Source organism: Pelmatolapia mariae, linkage group LG22 (genome assembly GCF_036321145.2).
Source record: "Pelmatolapia mariae isolate MD_Pm_ZW linkage group LG22, Pm_UMD_F_2, whole genome shotgun sequence".
Classification (NCBI taxonomy): domain Eukaryota; kingdom Metazoa; phylum Chordata; class Actinopteri; order Cichliformes; family Cichlidae; genus Pelmatolapia; species Pelmatolapia mariae.
This window is the reverse complement of record NC_086245.2, coordinates 34,924,601-34,945,963: the sequence shown is the minus strand read 5'-3', so window position 1 is coordinate 34,945,963 and position 21,363 is coordinate 34,924,601. Positions and strand designations below refer to the sequence as shown.

General features: G+C 46.4%; 1 protein-coding gene across 1 annotated transcript in view; it reads left to right on the top strand.

The window, feature by feature from the left end:
* The window catches only part of maneal (mannosidase endo-alpha like), a 28,075-nt gene that overhangs the window by 4,043 nt on the left and 2,669 nt on the right, over window positions 1–21,363 (top strand). Inside the window, exons 2-3 of the mRNA XM_065471492.1 lie at window positions 1,406–1,515; window positions 19,229–19,305. Coding sequence (XP_065327564.1) covers window positions 1,406–1,515; window positions 19,229–19,305 — 187 coding nt within the window. The remainder of the gene's footprint in view (window positions 1–1,405; window positions 1,516–19,228; window positions 19,306–21,363) is intronic.

Below are 21,363 nucleotides of genomic sequence, written 5' to 3'. Positions count from 1 at the left end.
CCGGTCTGGCCAGCATGCCGCCCTCAGACTTGGCGGGGCTGTCACACGGCTCGCCCTCCGGCCGAGCAGGCTCCCCTGGCACGGGGACCTTGGGCTCCTCCTCTTCCGCCGCTCCCGGCTGGAGCAGCCCCTCACGCGGCTCCTCCTCTGCCGCCGCTCCCGACTGGAGCAGCCCCTCACGCGGCTCCTCCTCTGCCGCCGCTCCCGGCTGGAGCAGCTCCTCCACCTCCGTCAGGTGCGGACCCTCACGGACCTCCTCCGCAAGCAGGCGCAAACCCTCGCGCAGCTCCTCCTCTTTCTCCTCCTCCTCACCCGGAAGGCACGGATCCTCACGCTCCGCCTCCTCCTCCAGCAATGGCTTGCACTGACCTCCAACTCGGGCTGAGCAGTTGGGTAAGCTGTTGGTGGACCCAGTGGTTGCTCCGTGGCCCTCCTCCGGGGAGCAGGAACAGGCGCAGGCCCCGGTCGGGTACAAGCTGCTCCCACCCCAGGAGTGGGGATGGGTGCGGTGGCAGGCTGCGTCCTGGCTGGTCGCAACCAGTGGGGGTGGCGGCGATGTTGGCCAGGACTGGATCTGAGCTGCCAGACTCGCGATCCTCTGCGTGCGGCGCTCAACCAGGTCCTCCAGTTCTTCCTGCCAGCACCACAACACTGCCACCTGCTCCTGCTATGTTGCCACTATCTCGGCCACCATTTGGGTCAGCTCCTTCCCCAGCTGGCCCGCGGGTCTGCTGTGTTCCCATCCTGGGTTTCGGCACCACTGTAACAAACCCACAACAGACCCGGGTGCATGTTCATGCTTTGCAGCATACTTTATTACAACTCAAGGTTGCCGTTCACGACACACACCGCCACCGCGGGGCGACTGCTTGCACACAGCCAACCACCGGACCAGCAGCGCCAGCACCTGAACTCACACCTCCCTGTTGCTGGACCAGGGGTGGGGACGCCGTCGCTCCGGGCCGATTTTCTCTCTCTCGCTCACGGAGGGAGGGGAGTAGGTTCGACCGGATGGCTCCCTGGCCTCAGTCGGGCGATGGGGGTATGTGGCGGGGCATTGCCTGCAGTGCTGTGGAGGGAAGGCGGACGCACCTGCACGGCCTCCGCAATCATGCCCCGCCGACTTAAGTATTGCACCGGGATAGTGGTTGTTGTTATGTTGAGCTGGCAGCGGGAGAGCTGCAGCTCTGTGTGTGGATGTACAGCAACCGTCAAAGTATTAATAAAGTATGCTGCAAAACATGAACATGCACCCGGGTCTGCTGTGGGTTTGTTACAGGAACACTGACTGAAAGTTCTGATATCGCCTGTTTTTCCAAATAAAATGTCTGAATCTCATTCACTACAGTGAGAGCTAACTATACAGTCTTCATCCTCCTTTCCTTTTGCTTTGCTCTCTTTGAAGGAGTGCTGGTTTTGTCCTGGTATCCTCCTGGGGTGGGGGACGACCACGGGGAGCCCACAGAGGACCTCGTTCCTACCGTTATGGACGCTGCCCACAGGCACAGCATCAAGGTAACTGGTGAGACAACCGGTATGTTTTCCCCTTTCTGACGATTTACTGAATTTCTAGATGGCTTGCCAGTGTTTCCTGACTGTTAATGTTAAGAACAGTATTGATTTGAATCTCTTAAAAATCAGCTTTGTGGTCACACTTTGACTTTGTGATTATTTAGACATAATCAACCTGAAAAGCAGAAAAATAACACGTAATAAAAAGAATTGATGAACTTGTAGAGGGATTAGAGTCTTCCAGATAAGTATCAAGGCTGATGATACACCGTACAAGTCCTGTATCTATAATGTGATTTATATCAAGCTTTATAAATATGGAGGCACAGAATAATGACAAACATGCTAAAAGTAAGAGTACTTACATACTGTAAGTATTTATGTAGTTGCATATACGTACAGAGATATACATATATACAGCTGAGAAGGTTTAGAAGCACATCAGCTTAATTTAATTGCTCAAGTTTTTTGAACTTGTTGCCTGCATTGTCGGCCTTTGCCTCTAAACAGGATAATGTGTCACCAACCGGCCCACACGGCCATGACAAAAAACAGAGATGCACAGCAATGTCATCCAAACTATTTTATTTTAAGTAAATAAAACAGAAACAAGAAACTTTGTACAAACTATGGAGTGTGTAGTCAGTACCATCAGTGAGTTAGAGGAGGGCACGGGGGGAAAAATGGTGTATGTAATGTTGTTAAATGCAAAAACCAAACCAAAAGCAACCAGAGTCCAACAGGGTGTCTCAGGGGAATGAGCCGTGCACAGCTAAGCTCTAAAGGCTTCTTATGGAGCCCTGGCACACTGGGCCCAGGTGTTGCCAGTTTCACTAATTGTCAACAGGAACGCTGCCTCTCCAAAGCCTGCAAACAAGACACAAGCAGTCCAAAAGGAAGGCAAAGTGCAGTGCATGGTCTCAGAGGCGTTTAAGCAGGATCCAGCAAGCAGGGGAACCCTAAAATCAGTGTTTAGAAAACTATCATAACTCCAGTAGACTTAGGCTATGATCAGCTGAGCTGCTGCTCTCTGTGGATGTGAGCAGATGCTTCATGAGCTGTCCTGGCTGATTTCATCCTCTACACTGACAGTACTTGTTTATACTGTCTGTTTTCTAAATGGTACAAAGTTTGTATGAAGGTGGAATTCAGTCAATGGATCTCAGCATCATCAGCTAAAATTCATATGAATGTCTGCGACACTGGATGTAAGCTAACTGTGACCATGAGCACCACAGCCACTGTGCAGCTGTCACACACTATTCTTTACTTTAAATCATCACAGTGCAGCAAACTCACCTGTTTAAAAACATGAGGACTTACATGTAAGCTTTAAAATGTCCAGTTTATCAAACAGAACTGAGCATCCTTCTCTTTAAATCTAAGCTCTCTTCTTCCTCTCCGGTCTTTCTTATCTTTCTCCATCTCTGAGTGAAGTTAGCTCTCTTTCTTTTCTCTCCCTGTGAAATCCAGCAGCTGGACCTTTAGGTGCAACACACTGTGAGACAAACAGCACACAAACAGTTTGTGTTTGTTGAGCTGATAGAGACGCTGAATCTGAAATTACCTGCCTCGTCTAGGCCTCGTTAGACGCTGAAATACTGCGACCACAATTTATGGACACCTGCAGTCGTTCCAGCGTTGTGCCAAAAAAATAAATAAATACAATAAATCCCACTTTAGGTACCTGAAAATTCTACTCAGGTACAGTAACAAAGTATTTCTACTTAGTTACTTCCCACCTCTGCTGTTTAAGAAAGGGCATGATACAAGAATCTGCCACTGTTTATCAGAGTTCACATTATGAGCTCAAGACATGGAAAGAAGATTTGGAGATTAAAATCTTAGCTTATGTTGTAACAGTGAATCAGGCAGATTAACACACTTTATGTAACTCCTACCACTTTAAATCATTAAATATAGCAGACATATGCACTAAATACAGAGAGGCTAAAGGAAACGCATTTCAGTGTCTGTCAGTGCAGAAATATTGGACGTGGTCAGAGTGACAAATTATTTTAAAAGGTTTTCTTTTTGTACCCAAACATTAATGGACCGCATTCTTTCACTCGCCAAAGAGCTAAAAGCAACTCTGGTTACCTTGAACATAGAACAGGTATTACACATCGAATATACTGAAATACTCGAATACCTCAAACTAGTATCTGCAGAAATGCAGTGTGATTGAAGAATTCAGCTGTGACATTGATTTTGTTGATTAGGTATTTCCAGTGTTGGGAAGGTTACTTTTAAAATGTATTCCACTACAGATTACAGATTACATGCCCCAAAATGTATTTTGTAACGTATTCCGTTACGTTACTCAATGAGAGTAACGTATTCTGAATACTTTGGATTACCTATTATATTATCATACTTTTTACAACTACATGAATGAATTGTTGCTGTGTGAATTATTACTATTACTGAAGGTTACTCGCCATACCAATACCAACTAGATGTTTAAACCTTAATATAAATGAGTAACAGTAGGTGGACATTAGGTAAGGCTGCACTTTTTGCAGCGATCTCGTATAGAAAACTATTCCGCGCGTATATAAAACAGGTCCGCGGCTCCGAACCGTAGTAAAGGGACCTCTGGCTAATACGTCGGGTCCGTGTCGGGCTCGTAGCTGAAAACTAGCTTTACTTTGTTGTCTGGGTCAACTTTGCTAGCAGAGACAGAGAGAGGCGTTGAAAGGCTGCTCCAACGGAACTTATTGTTTCGGAGGAAAACACGAACACGGTGTACAGTCGAGTCTTAATAGCTTACTTACAACTGGGCTCGTCAGGCACTCTTCTTGGCTGCAGTGGTTATTATTATATTTACATGCTTCCAGCTCCCGTTTCTGCTCGATGACAGCTCGGACTTTTCCTTTCTCTCCCTCCCTCGCTCACAGACACATAACGGGTATGGAGGTCCAGTCTCCCTGCAGCACGGACTACACTGCCCATGAGGCTACATGCTTTAGGGCGATGCCTGTAACACTCTGCCTATTGCCTTCATATTAAATCATTTTTGGATAATTATTTTTAAAAATGTTTCTTCACGTCATTATGCAGCCGCAAGTAGAGGTGACATGGGCCACGAGATTGAGACACAGACATTAGAGCCTCTTAATCTTAATTAATAACAAATTTCCCACGTGTGGGACTAATAAAGGTCATCTTATCTTATCTTATCTTATGTGTGTATGTTTGGGTTTCCACCGGCGTGGAATTACCAAAAGTAGAGAGGGCATAGCCGAACATATGAAACAGGAAAGTACCGCCGTGTAATCCCTTTATTTCAACAAAGTAACTGTATTCTAAATACCACCCTTTTAAACGGTAACTGTAACGGAATACAGTTACTCATATTTTGTATTTTAAATACGTAACGCCGGTACATGTACTCTGTTACTCCCCAACACTGGGTATTTCATTGTGAACGTGTCACCGCATACTGCTCTTAGATGCTCACACACTCACACACTCTAAAGCAAGTACAAACCTGGGGGATGAGCCTGCTGTACTAACAGAGAATTACAAAGTAAAATTCACTTATGTATTCATTGATCATATATATTATAACATGCTGTTGAAGATCTTTGAGGTATTTCTACACAAAGCATATATGTGAACCACTATGAACTGCTTTGCTTTCGGCTGTGTTTGCTAGGTTTGCCTCAGTGTGCTCGTCAGTTTTCCCTCCGTCTGTGTTGTCTGTGTTCTTGAAAGTCCAGTTTTTCAGCGTTCACTCCAAAAACAGTAGCTTGCAGGTAAACAGTGTGTGAAAAGCATGTTTTCTGCAGTCAGATGCCCTAGTTAGGTTCTCCCTCCCAACAGAGGCTGAGTGTCATCAGGTTATATTGTGGCCATGGCTTTTACGTGACCCAAAATTGAGATTTATCTTTAACAAAATATATGCTAAGCGCCGAGGCTAACACAGACTCCGCTATGGATGCATCAGCGGCCGCCGGTCCTCCGCCTCCTGCTGCAGCTACGTTTGCTGTGGCGCTGAAACTGCCGGACTTTTGGCTCCACGATCCCCCGTCGTGGTTCGTGCACATGGAGGCTCAGTTCGCCCTTCGCGGCATCTCGGCTGACGACACGAAGTATCACCATGTGGTGGCCTCGCTCGACCCGCTGGCCACCCGTCGCGCGATGACCCTCCTCCGGGACCCACCCGCCCGAGGGAAATACGCCGCCCTTAAAGAGCTGCTTCTTCGGCGCTATGCCCTCTCCGACGCTGAACGAGCCGAAAAGCTCCTCAACCTGTCAGGCTTGGGTGACGGTACGGCTTTCGAGCTCATGGAGAACATGCTGTCGTTGCTCGGGCCGGATGACGGGGGATTCCTCTTCGCCCACCTCTTCCTCCGCCAACTACCGGCTGCCGTGAGAGCTGTCTTCGCCAACTCCCCACTTCTGCCTGCGAAGGATTATTGCTCCCTGGCTGAAGAAGCGGATCGCATTCTCCTGGCTAGCCGTACTTTCGACGTTCACGCCCTGGCTACGGACTCGCCGGCGGCACCTTCCACGCCTCCACCTGCCTCCCCCGGAGCATCCGCCCCTTTGCTGACGGCAGGGATTGCTACACGCCGGCACCGCGGAAAGAGCATCTGTTTCTACCATCAGCGTTTTGGCGCCAGAGCGCGTCGCTGCCTGCTGCCTGCCGCCTTGCGCTTTCACGGCCCAGGGAAACGGACCCGCCAGCGCACCGTAGCAGCCGCAACCGCTGGCAATACAGAAAGGCTACTCTTCATAGAGGACTCGCGCTCCGGGAGACGTTTTCTCCTGGACTCCGGCTCCCAGAAGAGTCTCCTTCCCCCGACCGCTGCCGACAGACTAGCAGCGAACTGTGGGCCACAGCTCATTGCAGCTAATGGCTCTCCCATCACAACGTTTGGGGAAAAGTTGGTGACTGTTTGTTTTCATGGCCGGGATTTCCAGTGGAACTTTGTTGTTGCCACTAGCTCTGTACCTATCTTAGGTGCTGATTTTCTGTGTGCCCATGGACTGCTTGTCGATGTTGCTAACAGACGTTTAATTGATGCTCTCTCGTTTTCTTCGCTACCCTGTTTTACTCGGGCCGCCGAGCCCCTGATTCGGGCTAAAGTAGTGACCTCCGGGGATGCTTTTCAGCGTTTGCTTTTGGAGTTTCCATCGCTGTCTGTCCCTAATTTCTCTAACACGGTAACGAAGCACGGGGTTGAGCATTATATTCCCACAGTCGGGCCCCCGGTGTTCGCGCGCGCGCCGCCTCAACCCCGCAAAACTTTCCGTCGCTCAGGAAGAGTTTGCAGCCATGGAGCGGCTTGGCATTGTACAGCGTTCGAACAGTGCATGGGCCTCTCCGCTTCACATGGTGCCCAAATCGGACGGTCGGTGGCGGCCATGCGGAGATTTCCGCCGTTTAAATAATGCCACGGAGAATGACCGTTACCCCATCCCCCACATTCAGGATTTTTCGGCCAATCTCGCCGGAACCTCGTTTTTTTCTAAAATTGAATTGGTGCGGGGGTATCACCAGGTTCCCGTGCACGCCGAAGACGTTCCTAAAACCGCTGTCATTACTCCCTTCGGCTTGTTCAAGTTTGTGCGCATGCCGTTTGGCCTGAAAGGTGCCGCCCAGACCTTTCAGCGACTTCATTTTTGTTTACCTGGACGATATATTGGTGGCCAGCTGCTCAGCGAGCCAGCACGAGTCCCATCTGCGCCAGGTTTTCCAGCGTTTGGCAGCACACGGCCTGATCATCAACCCTTCCAAGTGCCAGTTTGGGTTGCCTGTTCTGGATTTCCTCGGGCACCGCATTTCCGCTGAAGGTGTGGTTCCGTTGCCCGACAGTTTCGGCTTTTCCGCGTCCCACGTCGGTTAAAGCATTGCAGGAGTTCTTGGGGATGATCAATCTTTACAACCGCTTTCTCCCCAGAGCTGCCCACCTGCTGCAGCCGCTCTATGCTGCCTTAAAAGGTAAAACAGCCAAAGATCCTGTTGACTGGCTGCCAGAACGCGTCCAGGCGTTTTCCGCAGCCAAGTCTGCGCTGGCTGACGCTGCCCTGCTGGCCCACCCGTTTCCGTCGGCGGAGATCGCGTTGACCACCGACGCGTCCGACGTGGCAGTGGATGCCGTGTTGGAACAGCGGGTTTCAGGTCTCTGGCAACCGCTCGCCTTTTTCAGTCGTACGCTCCGGGATGCCGAACGCAAGTACAGTGTTTTCGACAGGGAGTTGCTGGCCCTGCACCTCGCCACACGACATTTTCGTTTTTTCCTCGAGGGTCGCAAATTTACTGCGTACGTTGACCACAAACCTTTGACGTTTGCCATGTCCAAGGTCTCTGACCCATGGAGCGCACGCCAGCAGCGCCAGTTGGTGGCCATTTCAGAGTTTACCACAGACATTCAGCATGTGGCTGGTAAGTCCAATCACGTCGCTGACTGTCTCTCGCGCGTGTTGGTTTCTCCGGTGTATGACGGCGTCGACTACGCTGCCATGGCCGCTGAGCAACGTGCTGACCCGGACGTCCTTGCCCTTCAGTCAACGAAAACGGGCCTCGTGCTGGAGGACACCCCTGTGTGGGACGGTGGTCCGCACCTGCTTTGCGACGTTTCCACCGGCCGCCCCCGCCCGGTGGTTCCCCTTTCATGGCGTCGTCGTGGTTTTGACTCGGTGCATGCCCTCTCTCATCCAGGCGTCCGGGCCTCGGTCAAGCTGGTCAGCGCCAGGTTCGTTTGGCCAGGCCTTCGCAAAACGGTGAAAGAATGGGCGGTGGCTTGTATCCCATGCCAACGCTCGAAAATCCACCGGCACACGCAGGCACCCCTTGAACATTTCTGCTTCCCCGGTAGGCGTTTCGATCACGTTCATGTGGACCTGGTTGGTCCTTGCCACAGTCACAGGGTTTCACGCACCTTTTGACTGTGGTGGACCGCGTGACCAGGTGGCCGGAGGCGGTACCCCTGGCATCCACGACAGCGGTGACGGTGGCCAGAGCATTTTTGTCAACGTGGGTTTCGCGTTTCGGTCCCCCTGCTGACATTACCTCGGACAGGGGCCCCCAGTTTGTTTCTGAGCTTTGGTCTGCCATGGCTGACGGCCTGGGGGTCAAGGTGAACCGCACCACAGCATACCACCCGCAAGCTAACGGGATGTGCGAGCGGTTTCACCGGTCACTCAAGGCCACGCTCCGGGCTTCCTTAACAGGTGGCGACTGGGTCGACCGTCTTCCGTGGGTTTTGCTGGGATTGCGTAGCGCGGTTAAAGAAGACCTCGGGGTTTCCCCGGCTGAACTGATCCTCGGCCAGCCCCTCCGGGTCCCCGGGGAATTCTTACCTGAGAGGCCCCCCCCGTGTTTCGATACCTCTGTGTTGCCTTTTCGCCCCCCAAGAGACTCATTTCCTGTTCCTGGCCCTGTGCACCACTGCCTGCCTGACACTTTTGTTCCGAGGTCGTTGGACTCTGCTCGTTTCGTTTTCGTCAGGCACGATGCCCATAGGACTCCGCTGCGTCCACCATATGACGGGCCATACAGGGTTCTTAAACCGGGCGAAAAACATTTCATTTTGGACTTTGGCGGTCGGCAGGAGGATGTCTCTGTTGACAGACTTAAGCCTGCACATGTTATGCAAGATGATCAGGTGGTCCCGGCCCAGGCCCCTCGCCGCGGCCGCCCACCTGCCACCGGGCTGATGGATTCTGTTTTTTCCCCCAGGAGCGCCCCATGATCAACGGAGTCCGACTTATCTGCAGCTTTTTCTGACCGCCAGTGCCAGCCTCGCTCCCGGGCTGGGTTTCCCTCTGTCAGTTCCCCGCCCCCCCGGTTCAGCCGTTCCGGCCGTTTGCTTAAACCCCGGGTCCTGGACTAGTTCTGCTGGGTGTTCAGGGGGGGCATGTGTGGTGGACCACTAGAGGGCTCCACTCACACCCAGTGTTGAGGAAGTGTGTTGCTGTGTTTTGTGGCGCGATGTGTTCAGTTGATGTTGGAGAGGAATAAAGGAGTGAGAACTGAGAGCTCTGTGTCGTCCATGCTTACCTCCACAACTGAACATTTTATTGGTGATTATAGCTTGCAGTCAGTAGCATTTATTTATTAGCAAAATGAAGAGTCCGTCCTCCTTTTCTCAGGAGTTACTGTCAGTGATGATAGACCTCCTCATTCAAAGTGTGCCACAATGTTCCAGCAGCAAGCAGCCAGTGCTGGCAGTGAGAAGCATTACACTGCAACAGTAGTAAGACAACATTAGACACAGTGATGCAGCATCAGTCAAATGAAAGCACAAAATGAGCCTTTTCACTTGAACTTTGCTTTTACACTTTAACAGAAATAAGAACTACAGCCTAACCTTGTAACTGCATGATAGTTTTTCTGTTGGATCTCAGGTGAATCGGCTGCTTAAAGCCCTCCTTCACCACCATGTAACCACGTGGGTCGTTTCCATTCACAGTCCAGCTGTCATACGAGTTTAATGAGCGAGTGCTCGTTTTCATTTGTTGACTTTTCGGCAAACATCACCAGATGCTTGTGTCTCCTCCTTGCGTGTCATCATAGCAAGGTTGTACTCAGCTGTGTCTTTTTGCCTCAGGTCTGTTGTTTCCACCTTTAGCAGGAACAGCTTTCTTGCAAAGCATTGTGCTTTGCTGGAGGTCACTGAAGGAGCTTCCTTTTTACTGCACTGCCATCAGAGGCTGGCATGCACCTCTCAGACATGTCTTGGCTTTTCTCTTTCTCAGCTCCAACTGAAACAAGGTCAGAGCTCCTTTAGCGCTAGCGGCTGTCAGATACCATAAAGCCATTAAATGTTGAAGGTGCTCGAGACAGCAGTGGCAAAATGAGCAGAGCCCTGTGTGGAGGACAGAAAAGCTTTCTCCTGGTCTACTTTTCATGCTTCCTTATATGGAAGTCTTAGTTTGAGAACTGGGTCTCTTTGTGAGTGTTAGTCAGACTTACACAACAGTGTGTATCTCACAGCTGACCTGAGCACTAATGCTTTCATGATTCAGTGCTCCAGAGCTGCTGCTAACAAAATACAAGTTAATCTGTGTTTGTTTTCTCTGCAAATGTCATATGCATATGTTTGGGAGCTGCTTGTCCTGTGATGCAATGATAAAGACACAGCAGGAAACTGCCACTATATGAACGTGTCACAGAAATGACATTTTACAGACACATAATCCCCTCCAGTGTTACACAATCTAACTAACCTCCTAACTATTGAGCTGGGTGCTACGTTACTAAATAAAGCGCTGGCATTGACACTGTCTGGAAACTGGAACGGCAAAATAAAAGCTGCACTGACAAACAGTCTACAGCTGCTTTTCATGAAGCTTTAAGGCTCAATAAGCAAAATGGCCTTGTGCAGAATATAGGATGCTTTAGGTGATCAGCACCCAAGTTGGACTCCATCCTCTGAGCTGGGTCTTTATGTGTAGAATGTTCTCCCTGTGTCTGTGTGGGTTCTCTTCAGGTACTCTGGAGAGAACCCACATGCAGTTAGTGGGGTTTGGTTCATTGGTGATTCTGGTGTGATAGTGGTAGATGGGAAAGTTTCCATCCCCTCACGGCACTGAATTGGATAAGCGGAGGAGGATGGATGGGTGGATGCATGGATGGAGGGAGGGATGATGGATGAATGGAGGATGGATGCATGGATGGAGGGAGGGATGATGGATGAATGGAGGATGGATGCATGGATGGAGGGAGGGATGATGGATGGATGGATGAATGCATGCATGGAGGGAGGGAGGGATGATGGATGGATGGTTGGAGGGAGGGAGGGAGGGATGGATGGAGGAAGAGAGGGAGGGGGGATGATGGATGGATGGATAGATGCATGCATGGAGGGAGGGATGAATAATAACTTTATACACTAAGGTGCTAATGTGCCCTATGAGTGCTCGGCACATCTTGGTCAGCAGATCGACGACATCCGAGGAGATGTCATCAGTGGCTAATGCCGTCCACTGTCTGAAAGAAAAACATTGAGAATGGTTGAGCAAAACAAACCTGTAAGCAGTGAATATGTCTGTATATGCTGATAACTGTCTCGCTGACTTTGAACTTGTGACTTACCTGTGCGATAAATTGTCTAAATAGTTTCTGAGGCATCGTTCAATGTCTCCAAATCCGAACAGAGGCACGCTGAGATTACTGCACCTCGGTTCACCAGGTTCATCTAATGGAATCTAGAAAGAAAAGACAGATGTCAGTGAGCAGGCTTTACACATCCAAAATAATAATAATAATAATAATAATAATAATAATAATAATTAGTAAGGTTTTTGTCACAGCTGCACTAAATAAACAGTATTGGTGCCTAAAATCATTTGTTTCTGTAACAGTTAGTCCACCAGTACCACTAAGCTTCTCACATATAATCATTACAATTATTGCATTTTCAAAATGTCTAAAATATTGATGGTCTGATCAATTTTTCCTACCACGTTCATTTTTCCAGAATCTCGTCCGTGAATTCACGTTTTCGCGACAGCTTTGCACAAATGATCACTTTTTGCAATCTTTCACTCTCCGTCCTCACACTAGATCTGGATAGTTGTGTACTTTTGACAACCAGGAGACCTTACTGTGACGTCGGTTCGTTCGAACGTTCAGCGCCGTTGGCCTTGGCGCATGCGCATGCTTCGCGTTGACTTCACGTGCAGCTTTTCTGTGTTGGATAATGTAGTTTTCATATGTCACAGCTCCAGGGACACGCCCACCTGGCAGTACTGCGGTCTTTTGCGCTCCAGGCATCGTTTGAACGTCTTCGAGTGGAAGTTTAGCCGAAATAAAGGACGGTGTCTTTGCTATCGGATGCACTAAGCAGCGTTTATTTACAGAAGGCGCAGAGTTTGGCACCAACATGTGAACACAGCTCTCCTAGCTCTGCTTTACAGCTCAGGTCACTAATTAGACAGTTAATGATGATTATGAGTCTCCTCGTGAGCTAATGCTATTGGAGGATTTTAAGCATCCTTACCCGAGAGATGAATAATGTTCGTAAATCAACACAAGGTGACGTTAATGTCGAGTTGCGCCGTGCGAGGCTTGAGTCTGGTCGTGAGACCCCCTCACGTCCACATGACGATGGTGAATACTGTTATTAAAGGATCACCTTATTGCTGACTGCCTGGCACTGAAGCGTAAACAGCAAGCCTCATTACAACTGAAAGGGCTGCGATTGATTACGGCTGTAGAGCAGCGGTCCCCAACCTTCATGCTCCACAGACCGGTTTAACGTCAGACAGTATTTTCACGGACCGGCCTTTAAGGTGTGGCGGATAAATACAACAAAATAAAATGATACGACAAAAACGGTGGTATTTTGTAAATATAACAATAAACGCGAATTAACTGTGTAATTGTGTAACTTTATTAGAGTAACCAGTAGAGCAGGGCGATATGACCAAAAATATTTATCACGATATACATTTGAAAATTTGCGCTAACGATATAACTGACGATATAATTGACACTAGACAAAATACTTTACAACTCCACAACTTTATTAGTGCAAAAAACCCATCAATGTATTTTCACTTGAACAAGCAGCTGTTTTTTATGTGCATTAAAGTTATATAAAAATTTAACAGTGCAAATGCAAATTCCTCACTGACAGGTCTTAAACCTTTGATCGTATAATACACAGAGTGTAAAAATTCAATATTTTCAAACTGCTTGAAAAAAAACGTCCAATTGACGCCACATGCATGTGTCTGCATGTTCAGTCAGGGAAGCGGAGGACGCGCTGCCCACTTTGAAGGTGGGAGGAGGGATGAGATGAACAAGCTGAGCTGAAACACACCCAACTCTCCTCAACTCAAATATCAGTTCTCCTTTTAACATTTAGTAGTCTAACAACGAGGTGATATCAAAATATTAAAACAATGATTTAATGATTATATGACTTTTATTTCATCAAATTTAGATTAGATCCATTTAAATGCAGCTCATGTAATACATGAAAAGGTTTGTAATACACATATTATAACAGAAAATAGTATCAAATAAGGTGCAAAGTTCAGCAGTGATATTTCTCCGGCTGAACTCACGCCACCTGCTTGTGTCTCTGCACAGAGCAGCTACATCAGGGCTCTCAAACCTGCGGCCCGGGGGCCAGCGCGGCCCACGTCAGCCCTGCTTGCGGCCCGTATATCGACTTAAAGAAATATAATGCAGTTTGACTGTTGAAGTGACTTTTTTGTTTGTTGTTGATTTAAATGTTAAAATAAGTTCTTCAAATGATTGAATATGAAGGCAACATGAGCAGAGACACAAACATGAGAGGGATTGTCTGTGTTAGTTCACTGACAGACTCACAAACTAATGTGCACACTTATGTCTGCACTTTGGTTTTGTTAAATACAAACACAATGACAGCAGAAGTGCTGCCACCTGTGGCCTCACATGAGATGACAGAGAGCAGCGGCTCACAGCTCGTTTGAGACCCCTGAGCTGGGGCGAGGGGGGCAGACAGATGGCAGAGCTCCAGTGGTTTATTTGGTACTGCCTCCTAGTGGACGAAAAGAAGAACGACTGAACGAACAAATATAGAAAGGATTCACGGACATTATTGTAGAAAGTTGAACACTTAAAGGGGAATTCTGTTACTAAGACTTCATAAAAAATATTTAGAATGATCTATTTTATATGTGGAGGACGCAGACAGTCATAGTTTTCCATCAGACGGAGGGACTCATCTATTCTCTACAGCAGCGGTCCCCGGGCCACGGACCGGTACCGGTCTGTGAGTCGTTTGGTACCGGGCCGTGAGAGTTGAGGCTCGGCTGTGAAATTGATGGTTTTCAGGGTTTTTTATAATTAACTCGGTTTCCCTGGGTCTTTCCCGTGTTGTAGTTGTGTGTCTTATTTTGAAAGAAATGTTTACACGTTACCATAGCGACCAGAGAGCATTAAGGGGCAGAGAGGAGGATGTTACTCTCACCCATATGGAAAAGATATATATAAATCTTATAAAGTTTGTATCTGTCTTGTGTGAAACTTGTATGAAAAGCATACAAGAGTGAAAACAGATATAAGATCCCTTGAAAAATTATATAAATGAAACTTGTATGTTTTGGATACTTCCTAAAACAATATATGAAAGTAATGAGAAAGTGGCCACTTTCATGAGTAAATCATATAAGCCTTCTATGATTCACTATATGAAGTAGGCCACATCTGATGCAAGTCTTTTATAAGTTTTTACTATTTCTTTTCCATATGGGCAGTCTTGACTGGTTACTAGGGCTGGGCCATATCATACCGTTCACAGTAATACCGGTATAATGTTGGGCAATGATAAGAAAATGAAATATCGTGATAGAATATGGATAAAACGCGCATGCACAGTGCCTTTGTTTTCATACGCACATGGTGGAAAAAGCATGGCGGCGACGGAGAATGAGAAGGGCGAAAGCGGATCGTTGAATGAAACGGATGAACCAGAACTGGTTTGTAAAAATGCTGCAGCTTCAGTGGTGTGGAACTGGTTTAGCTTTCGTCCGTCAGATACACAACAAAGCACTATTTTTGGTAGAGCATGCTAGCGGGCCGTCGTTATTACCGTGTTTTTTGGAAAATACGGTGCAGTGCCCCTGATTATAAGGGGCACAGTGTCAACAGTGCTCCTTATAATCCTGTGTGCTTTATGTATGAATTCTGGTTGTGTTTACTGACCTCTAAATAATTTTATGTGCTACACGGCGCTCGAAAATCTGTCAAATGTTTCAGTACGACTTTGCTAAGCTACGAAGCCGACATATCCTCAGCATAACCATGTATAATATCCACAAAACTTAAAAAGAGGTTATACACACACAATACGGTAATATTATGTTGAAGCACAGTACGTATCACTCCGCGAGGCTCCTGCCTATGATAGCCGTAATGCTCCGACAATCCATCGAGCGGTGCGGCTTCGTAGCTTAGCAAAGTCGTACTGAAACATTTGACAGATTTTCGAGCGCCGTGTAGCACATAAAATTATTTAGAGGTCAGTAAACACAACCAGAATTCATACATAAAGCACACAGGATTATAAGGAGCACTGTTGACACTGTGCCCCTTATAATCAGGGGCACTGCACCGTATTTTCCAAAAAACACGGTAATAACGACGGCCCGCTAGCATGCTCTACCAAAAATAGTGCTTTGTTGTGTATCTGACGGACGAAAGCTAAACCAGTTCCACACCACTGAAGCTGCAGCATTTTTACAAACCAGTTCTGGTTCATCCGTTTCATTCAACGATCCGCTTTCGCCCTTCTCATTCTCCGTCGCCGCCATGCTTTTTCCACCATGTGCGTATGAAAACAAAGGCACTGTGCATGCGCGTTTTATCCATATTCTATCACGATATTTCATTTTCTTATCATTGCCCAACATTATACCGGTATTACTGTGAACGGTATGATATGGCCCAGCCCTAGTAACCAGTCAAGACTGCCCATATGGAAAAGAAATAGTAAAAACTTATAAAAGACTTGCATCAGATGTGGCCTACTTCATATAGTGAATCATAGAAGGCTTATATGATTTACTCATGAAAGTGGCCACTTTCTCATTACTTTCATATATTGTTTTAGGAAGTATCCAAAACATACAAGTTTCATTTATATAATTTTTCAAGGGATCTTATATCTGTTTTCACTCTTGTATGCTTTTCATACAAGTTTCACACAAGACAGATACAAACTTTATAAGATTTATATATATCTTTTCCATATGGGTGAGAGTAACATCCTCCTCTCTGCCCCTTAATGCTCTCTGGTCGCTATGGTAACGTGTAAACATTTCTTTCAAAATAAGACACACAACTACAACACGGGAAAGACCCAGGGAAACCGAGTTAATTATAAAAAACCCTGAAAACCATCAATTTCACAGCCGAGCCTCAACTCTCACGGCCCGGTACCAAACGACTCACAGACCGGTACCGGTCCGTGGCCCGGGGACCGCTGCTGTAGAGAATAGATGAGTCCCTCCGTCTGATGGAAAACTATGACTGTCTGCGTCCTCCACATATAAAATAGATCATTCTAAATATTTTTTATGAAGTCTTAGTAACAGAATTCCCCTTTAAGTGTTCAACTTTCTACAATAATGTCCGTGAATCCTTTCTATATTTGTTCGTTCAGTCGTTCTTCTTTTCGTCCACTAGGAGGCAGTACCAAATAAACCACTGGAGCTCTGCCATCTGTCTGCCCCCCTCGCCCCAGCTCAGGGGTCTCAAACGAGCTGTGAGCCGCTGCTCTCTGTCATCTCATGTGAGGCCACAGGTGGCAGCACTTCTGCTGTCATTGTGTTTGTATTTAACAAAACCAAAGTGCAGACATAAGTGTGCACATTAGTTTGTGAGTCTGTCAGTGAACTAACACAGACAATCCCTCTCATGTTTGTGTCTCTGCTCATGTTGCCTTCATATTCAATCATTTGAAGAACTTATTTTAACATTTAAATCAACAACAAACAAAAAAGTCACTTCAACAGTCAAACTGCATTATATTTCTTTAAGTCGATATACGGGCCGCAAGCAGGGCTGACGTGGGCCGCGCTGGCCCCCGGGCCGCAGGTTTGAGAGCCCTGATGTAGCTGCTCTGTGCAGAGACACAAGCAGGTGGCGTGAGTTCAGCCGGAGAAATATCACTGCTGAACTTTGCACCTTATTTGATGCTATTTTCTGTTATAATATGTGTATTACAAACCTTTTCATGTATTACATGAGCTGCATTTAAATGGATCTAATCTAAATTTGATGAAATAAAAGTCATATAATCATTAAATCATTGTTTTAATATTTTGATATCACCTCGTTGTTAGACTACTAAATGTTAAAAGGAGAACTGATATTTGAGTTGAGGAGAGTTGGGTGTGTTTCAGCTCAGCTTGTTCATCTCATCCCTCCTCCCACCTTCAAAGTGGGCAGCGCGTCCTCCGCTTCCCTGACTGAACATGCAGACACATGCATGTGGCGTCAATTGGACGTTTTTTTTCAAGCAGTTTGAAAATATTGAATTTTTACACTCTGTGTATTATACGATCAAAGGTTTAAGACCACTTGAAAAATCATATCATATTTTGCATGTTTGGGTCTCAACAAGGTTCCAAGAAGAGCGTAAACATGCAACACGAAGAAATGGGAGCAAGACAAAACATTTTTTGAGCAATTTATTGGATGACTGAGGGCCCTCGTCTGTGTGGTAACCACAATGCCCACAGGACGAGGGACTACTTCCAGGAGAATAACATCACTGTTTGGGACCATCCTGCATGTTCCTCTGATCTAAATCCAACTGAGAAACTTTGGGGATGGATTGCAAAGGAAGTTTACAAAAATGACAACAGTTCCAGACAGTAGATGCCCTTCATGCTTCATCTTTTGTCTCACTCCCATTTCTTCTTGTTGCAGAGACACCTCGGTGTCTCTGCAACAAGCTGATGTGAACAAACAAAGCCCTTTCCACAGTGAATACAGTCTTACCTCGCTGGCATCATTTCTAACCAGTCAAGACTGTTGACAAGCTGAGCTTGAGCGCCAAACGCTACCACGTTGCTATGGAAACTGTTTACGAAGACCTTGAAGCCTCTTTTTAAAAGATGGAGTGGGCGGTGAGCGTTGGCTGTTCACGGCTCGACAGCTCTCTCACTGCTTTGCTGTTTGCCGCTGAGCTGCAGCAGACCTTTTTCTTCTGTGTGTCTGCAGCAAAACAAGCGTAGCACAGTTATTTCAGGCTGACAGAGAGCATCCATCAGTCAGCTCACACTCCTGTCACAGAACAAAACACCCTGCTCTCTGTGAAGGCATGAAGTTATACCACTATGGTGGAGAGGTACATATTCTGTTTAGGTTATAGCTGTTACTCAGTCACCCCGCCTCACCTGATTGTGTTGGCAGACGAGATGACGGTCCAGGCCATGTCTGTGGGGAAGGTGCTCCTCCTTCCTCTCTGTCCCATTCTCCAGAAATGCTCAGCATGCTGCCAGATAAACTTAGGCTTTGCCTGCTGTTCTCTATCCTTCTGTCTCTACAACAGAGGAAACACTTACCTGCTTTTCTTTCTGTGGGAAAGTATTTATCAGCAGGTAATGTTCTGCATGAATGAAAGCATGCTCAGTCTTTGTTCTGCCAGCTTTCTTCACTGTGTCCACCTCATGTTTCCTGAGCTCAACACATGTGGTGACACATTAGTGTAAAACAGCTGGTTCAGAATAATCACTGTTGTGGTGTCTTTGTGAAACCAAAGCAGTTTGCCATGCAAGAAGGATAAATGTATCAGGCATGTTTCCAACCAGACGTCCAACATTTTACTAATAACTTACCCACTGACTTCAACTCAAAATAGGACTTCACTTACTCTGTTTATCAGCAGCTCTTTGCAGCTACTTGTTACTGTTCAAAGCACATCTTTTATGGTTCATCAAACAGAGCACAGCTACAGTTACAATATTTCAAACAAGAACAGCAGAGAGCGTTGCCACGACGTTAAGTAGTTTGGTAATTAGGCAATCACAAACACACGTTCAAGATGTGGTATCTGCAGAGAGGGTACACAGTGACAGCAGCTCACTGACATGATTACAGGTCCCTGTACTACTAACTCAGTCTTTCCTCTTTTCTGGCAGTTCATAAGAAACAGAAAATAAACACTTTCACCTTTTTAACTATTCTTTCCCAGGTTTTTGTGGATTCAGGTGCTGCTTTTCAGTAACATCTGTATTTCCATGTGTTCATGCACAGGTGGCTTTTCACATACAGCCATACAAGGGCCGGACGGACCAGAGCATGTATGACAACATCAAATACATTATTGACAAGTAAGCTGGTTTTCTCTGTGTCCCATTACCTCTGTGCTGCATCTGTGCCCTGCAGAATGATCAAGCTGTCTGTGTCAGTTGGTGCTAACATTAAAAGCCCACACATGTGATGGAACATGAACCCTGATAGATGAGGAACAAGTCATTAAATATAAATGCCCAGCCTGTGATCTTACAGAAACAGATCAGCAGGTTTCTGCTCCTTCAGCTGATTTAAAATGACTGAAACGAACCTTTGTTCTACAGTTTCATAGTACTCCAGTGTTTGCAGAAGTCAAGCATCATATAAAGTAGTTTTTAAAGTGAAATATTATAAGATCATTGGTACAAATCCTTTACTTTTGATTTCCCAAAAATACTGGCGCCAATATTTGTGTGAAAACCGCTGCGATGACCATCTGCATATTAGGACACAAATTCGAGAGTCAGTAAAGGTCATGATGTTTTAGAGCAGCGGTCCCCAACCTTCGTTGCTCCACGGACCGGTGTTCTGGGAATCCATCCTACCTGGCAAACCATCCTACCCGTTGTTTCTGCGCATGCGCACAACACGAAATTCAGTGGCAAACCGTCCTACCTTTGTGAATATTAGCTAGAAAAATACTCTGACCGGTAAAATTAACTGCCAAATCATCCTACCTTTGTGAATATCACCTACAAGCATACTTAAACTGCTAAAATTTAGTGGCAAATCGTCCTACTTTTGTTAATCTCAGCTAGAAGCATACTTTAATAGCTACATTTAAGTGGCGAACCATCCTACCTTTGTGAATATGAGCTAGAAGCATACTTTAACAGCTAAAATTTAGTGGCAAATCGTCCTACTTTTGTTAATCTCAGCTAGAAGCATACTTTAATAGCTACATTTAAGTGGCAAATCCTCCTACCTTTGTTAATAACAGCTACACACATACTTTAACGGGTAAAATGAAGTGGCAAACCATCCTGGCTGTATGCATATGAGCTACAAGTATACTCTGATGGGCAAAGTTAAGTGACAAACCGTCATACCTACTTAAATTGGTGCTGCAATTACTCTGTGACAGCAGAAATGTGCATAAACTACTTACGGTAGGACGTTTTGCCAAAGTAGGATGGTTTGTCAGAACACCGGTTTAACGTCAGACAGTATTTTCACCGACCGGTCTTTAAGGTGTGGCGGATAAATACAACAAAATAAAATGATACGACAAAACGGTGGTATTTTGTAAATATAACAATAAACGCGAATTAACTGTGTAATTGTGTAACTCTGCCCCTTAATGCTCTCTGGTCGCTATGGTAACGCGTAAACATTCTTTCAAAATAAGAAACACAACTACAACACGGGAAAGACCCAGCAATGTTCCCTCTAAGCTGCGCGCGTGCGCAATTGCGCACTGTTGGCACGGTCTCTGCGCACAAAAACAATCTAACCTGAACTGAAATTAAAATTAAAACTTTAACAATTCTGTTTTGCAGTGTTAGTCAGTAAGTGACTGGCTGCTCCCGTATGGGATTAGAACGATGCCACCTTATCCCATAGTCCAGCCAATGATGCGATTCACATTCGTATATATGCAGCTAATCAACGTAGTTGACAGGCTATGACAGCGTCCTTATGTGCCGACACCGGTGTTTTAGCTAGCAAAGCGGCGTGGCTGATGTGGAGTGAAGCCACGTTAATGACAACGTGTACAACCATTGGAGATGTGAGCAGCACAGACGGAACAACTGACGGAAAAAGTGTGGACTTTATACCAGTTTTTAAATTGTGTTGATCGGCCACGTAAAACCAGAGTTATGATAAAAATATCTGCAATGTTTGGTTTTCTTCCTGAATACTATCGTTGTTTATATTTACTGCGGGAAGAAACGGTAAAAACAGCGTTTTATAAGGAAAACGCTCGAAAGCGCTCTCCGCCTGTGAGCAAAACCAAAACCAAAAAAACCCCCACCCTTTCCTATTGGTGGAAAAATGTACCATGTGGACCAATCAAAAAATGATATGGCAACATGGCATTTAGTTGTTTAGGAAGGGGGAAGTTTTAGGAGTGACGGCGTGTTTGAGATGTGAGA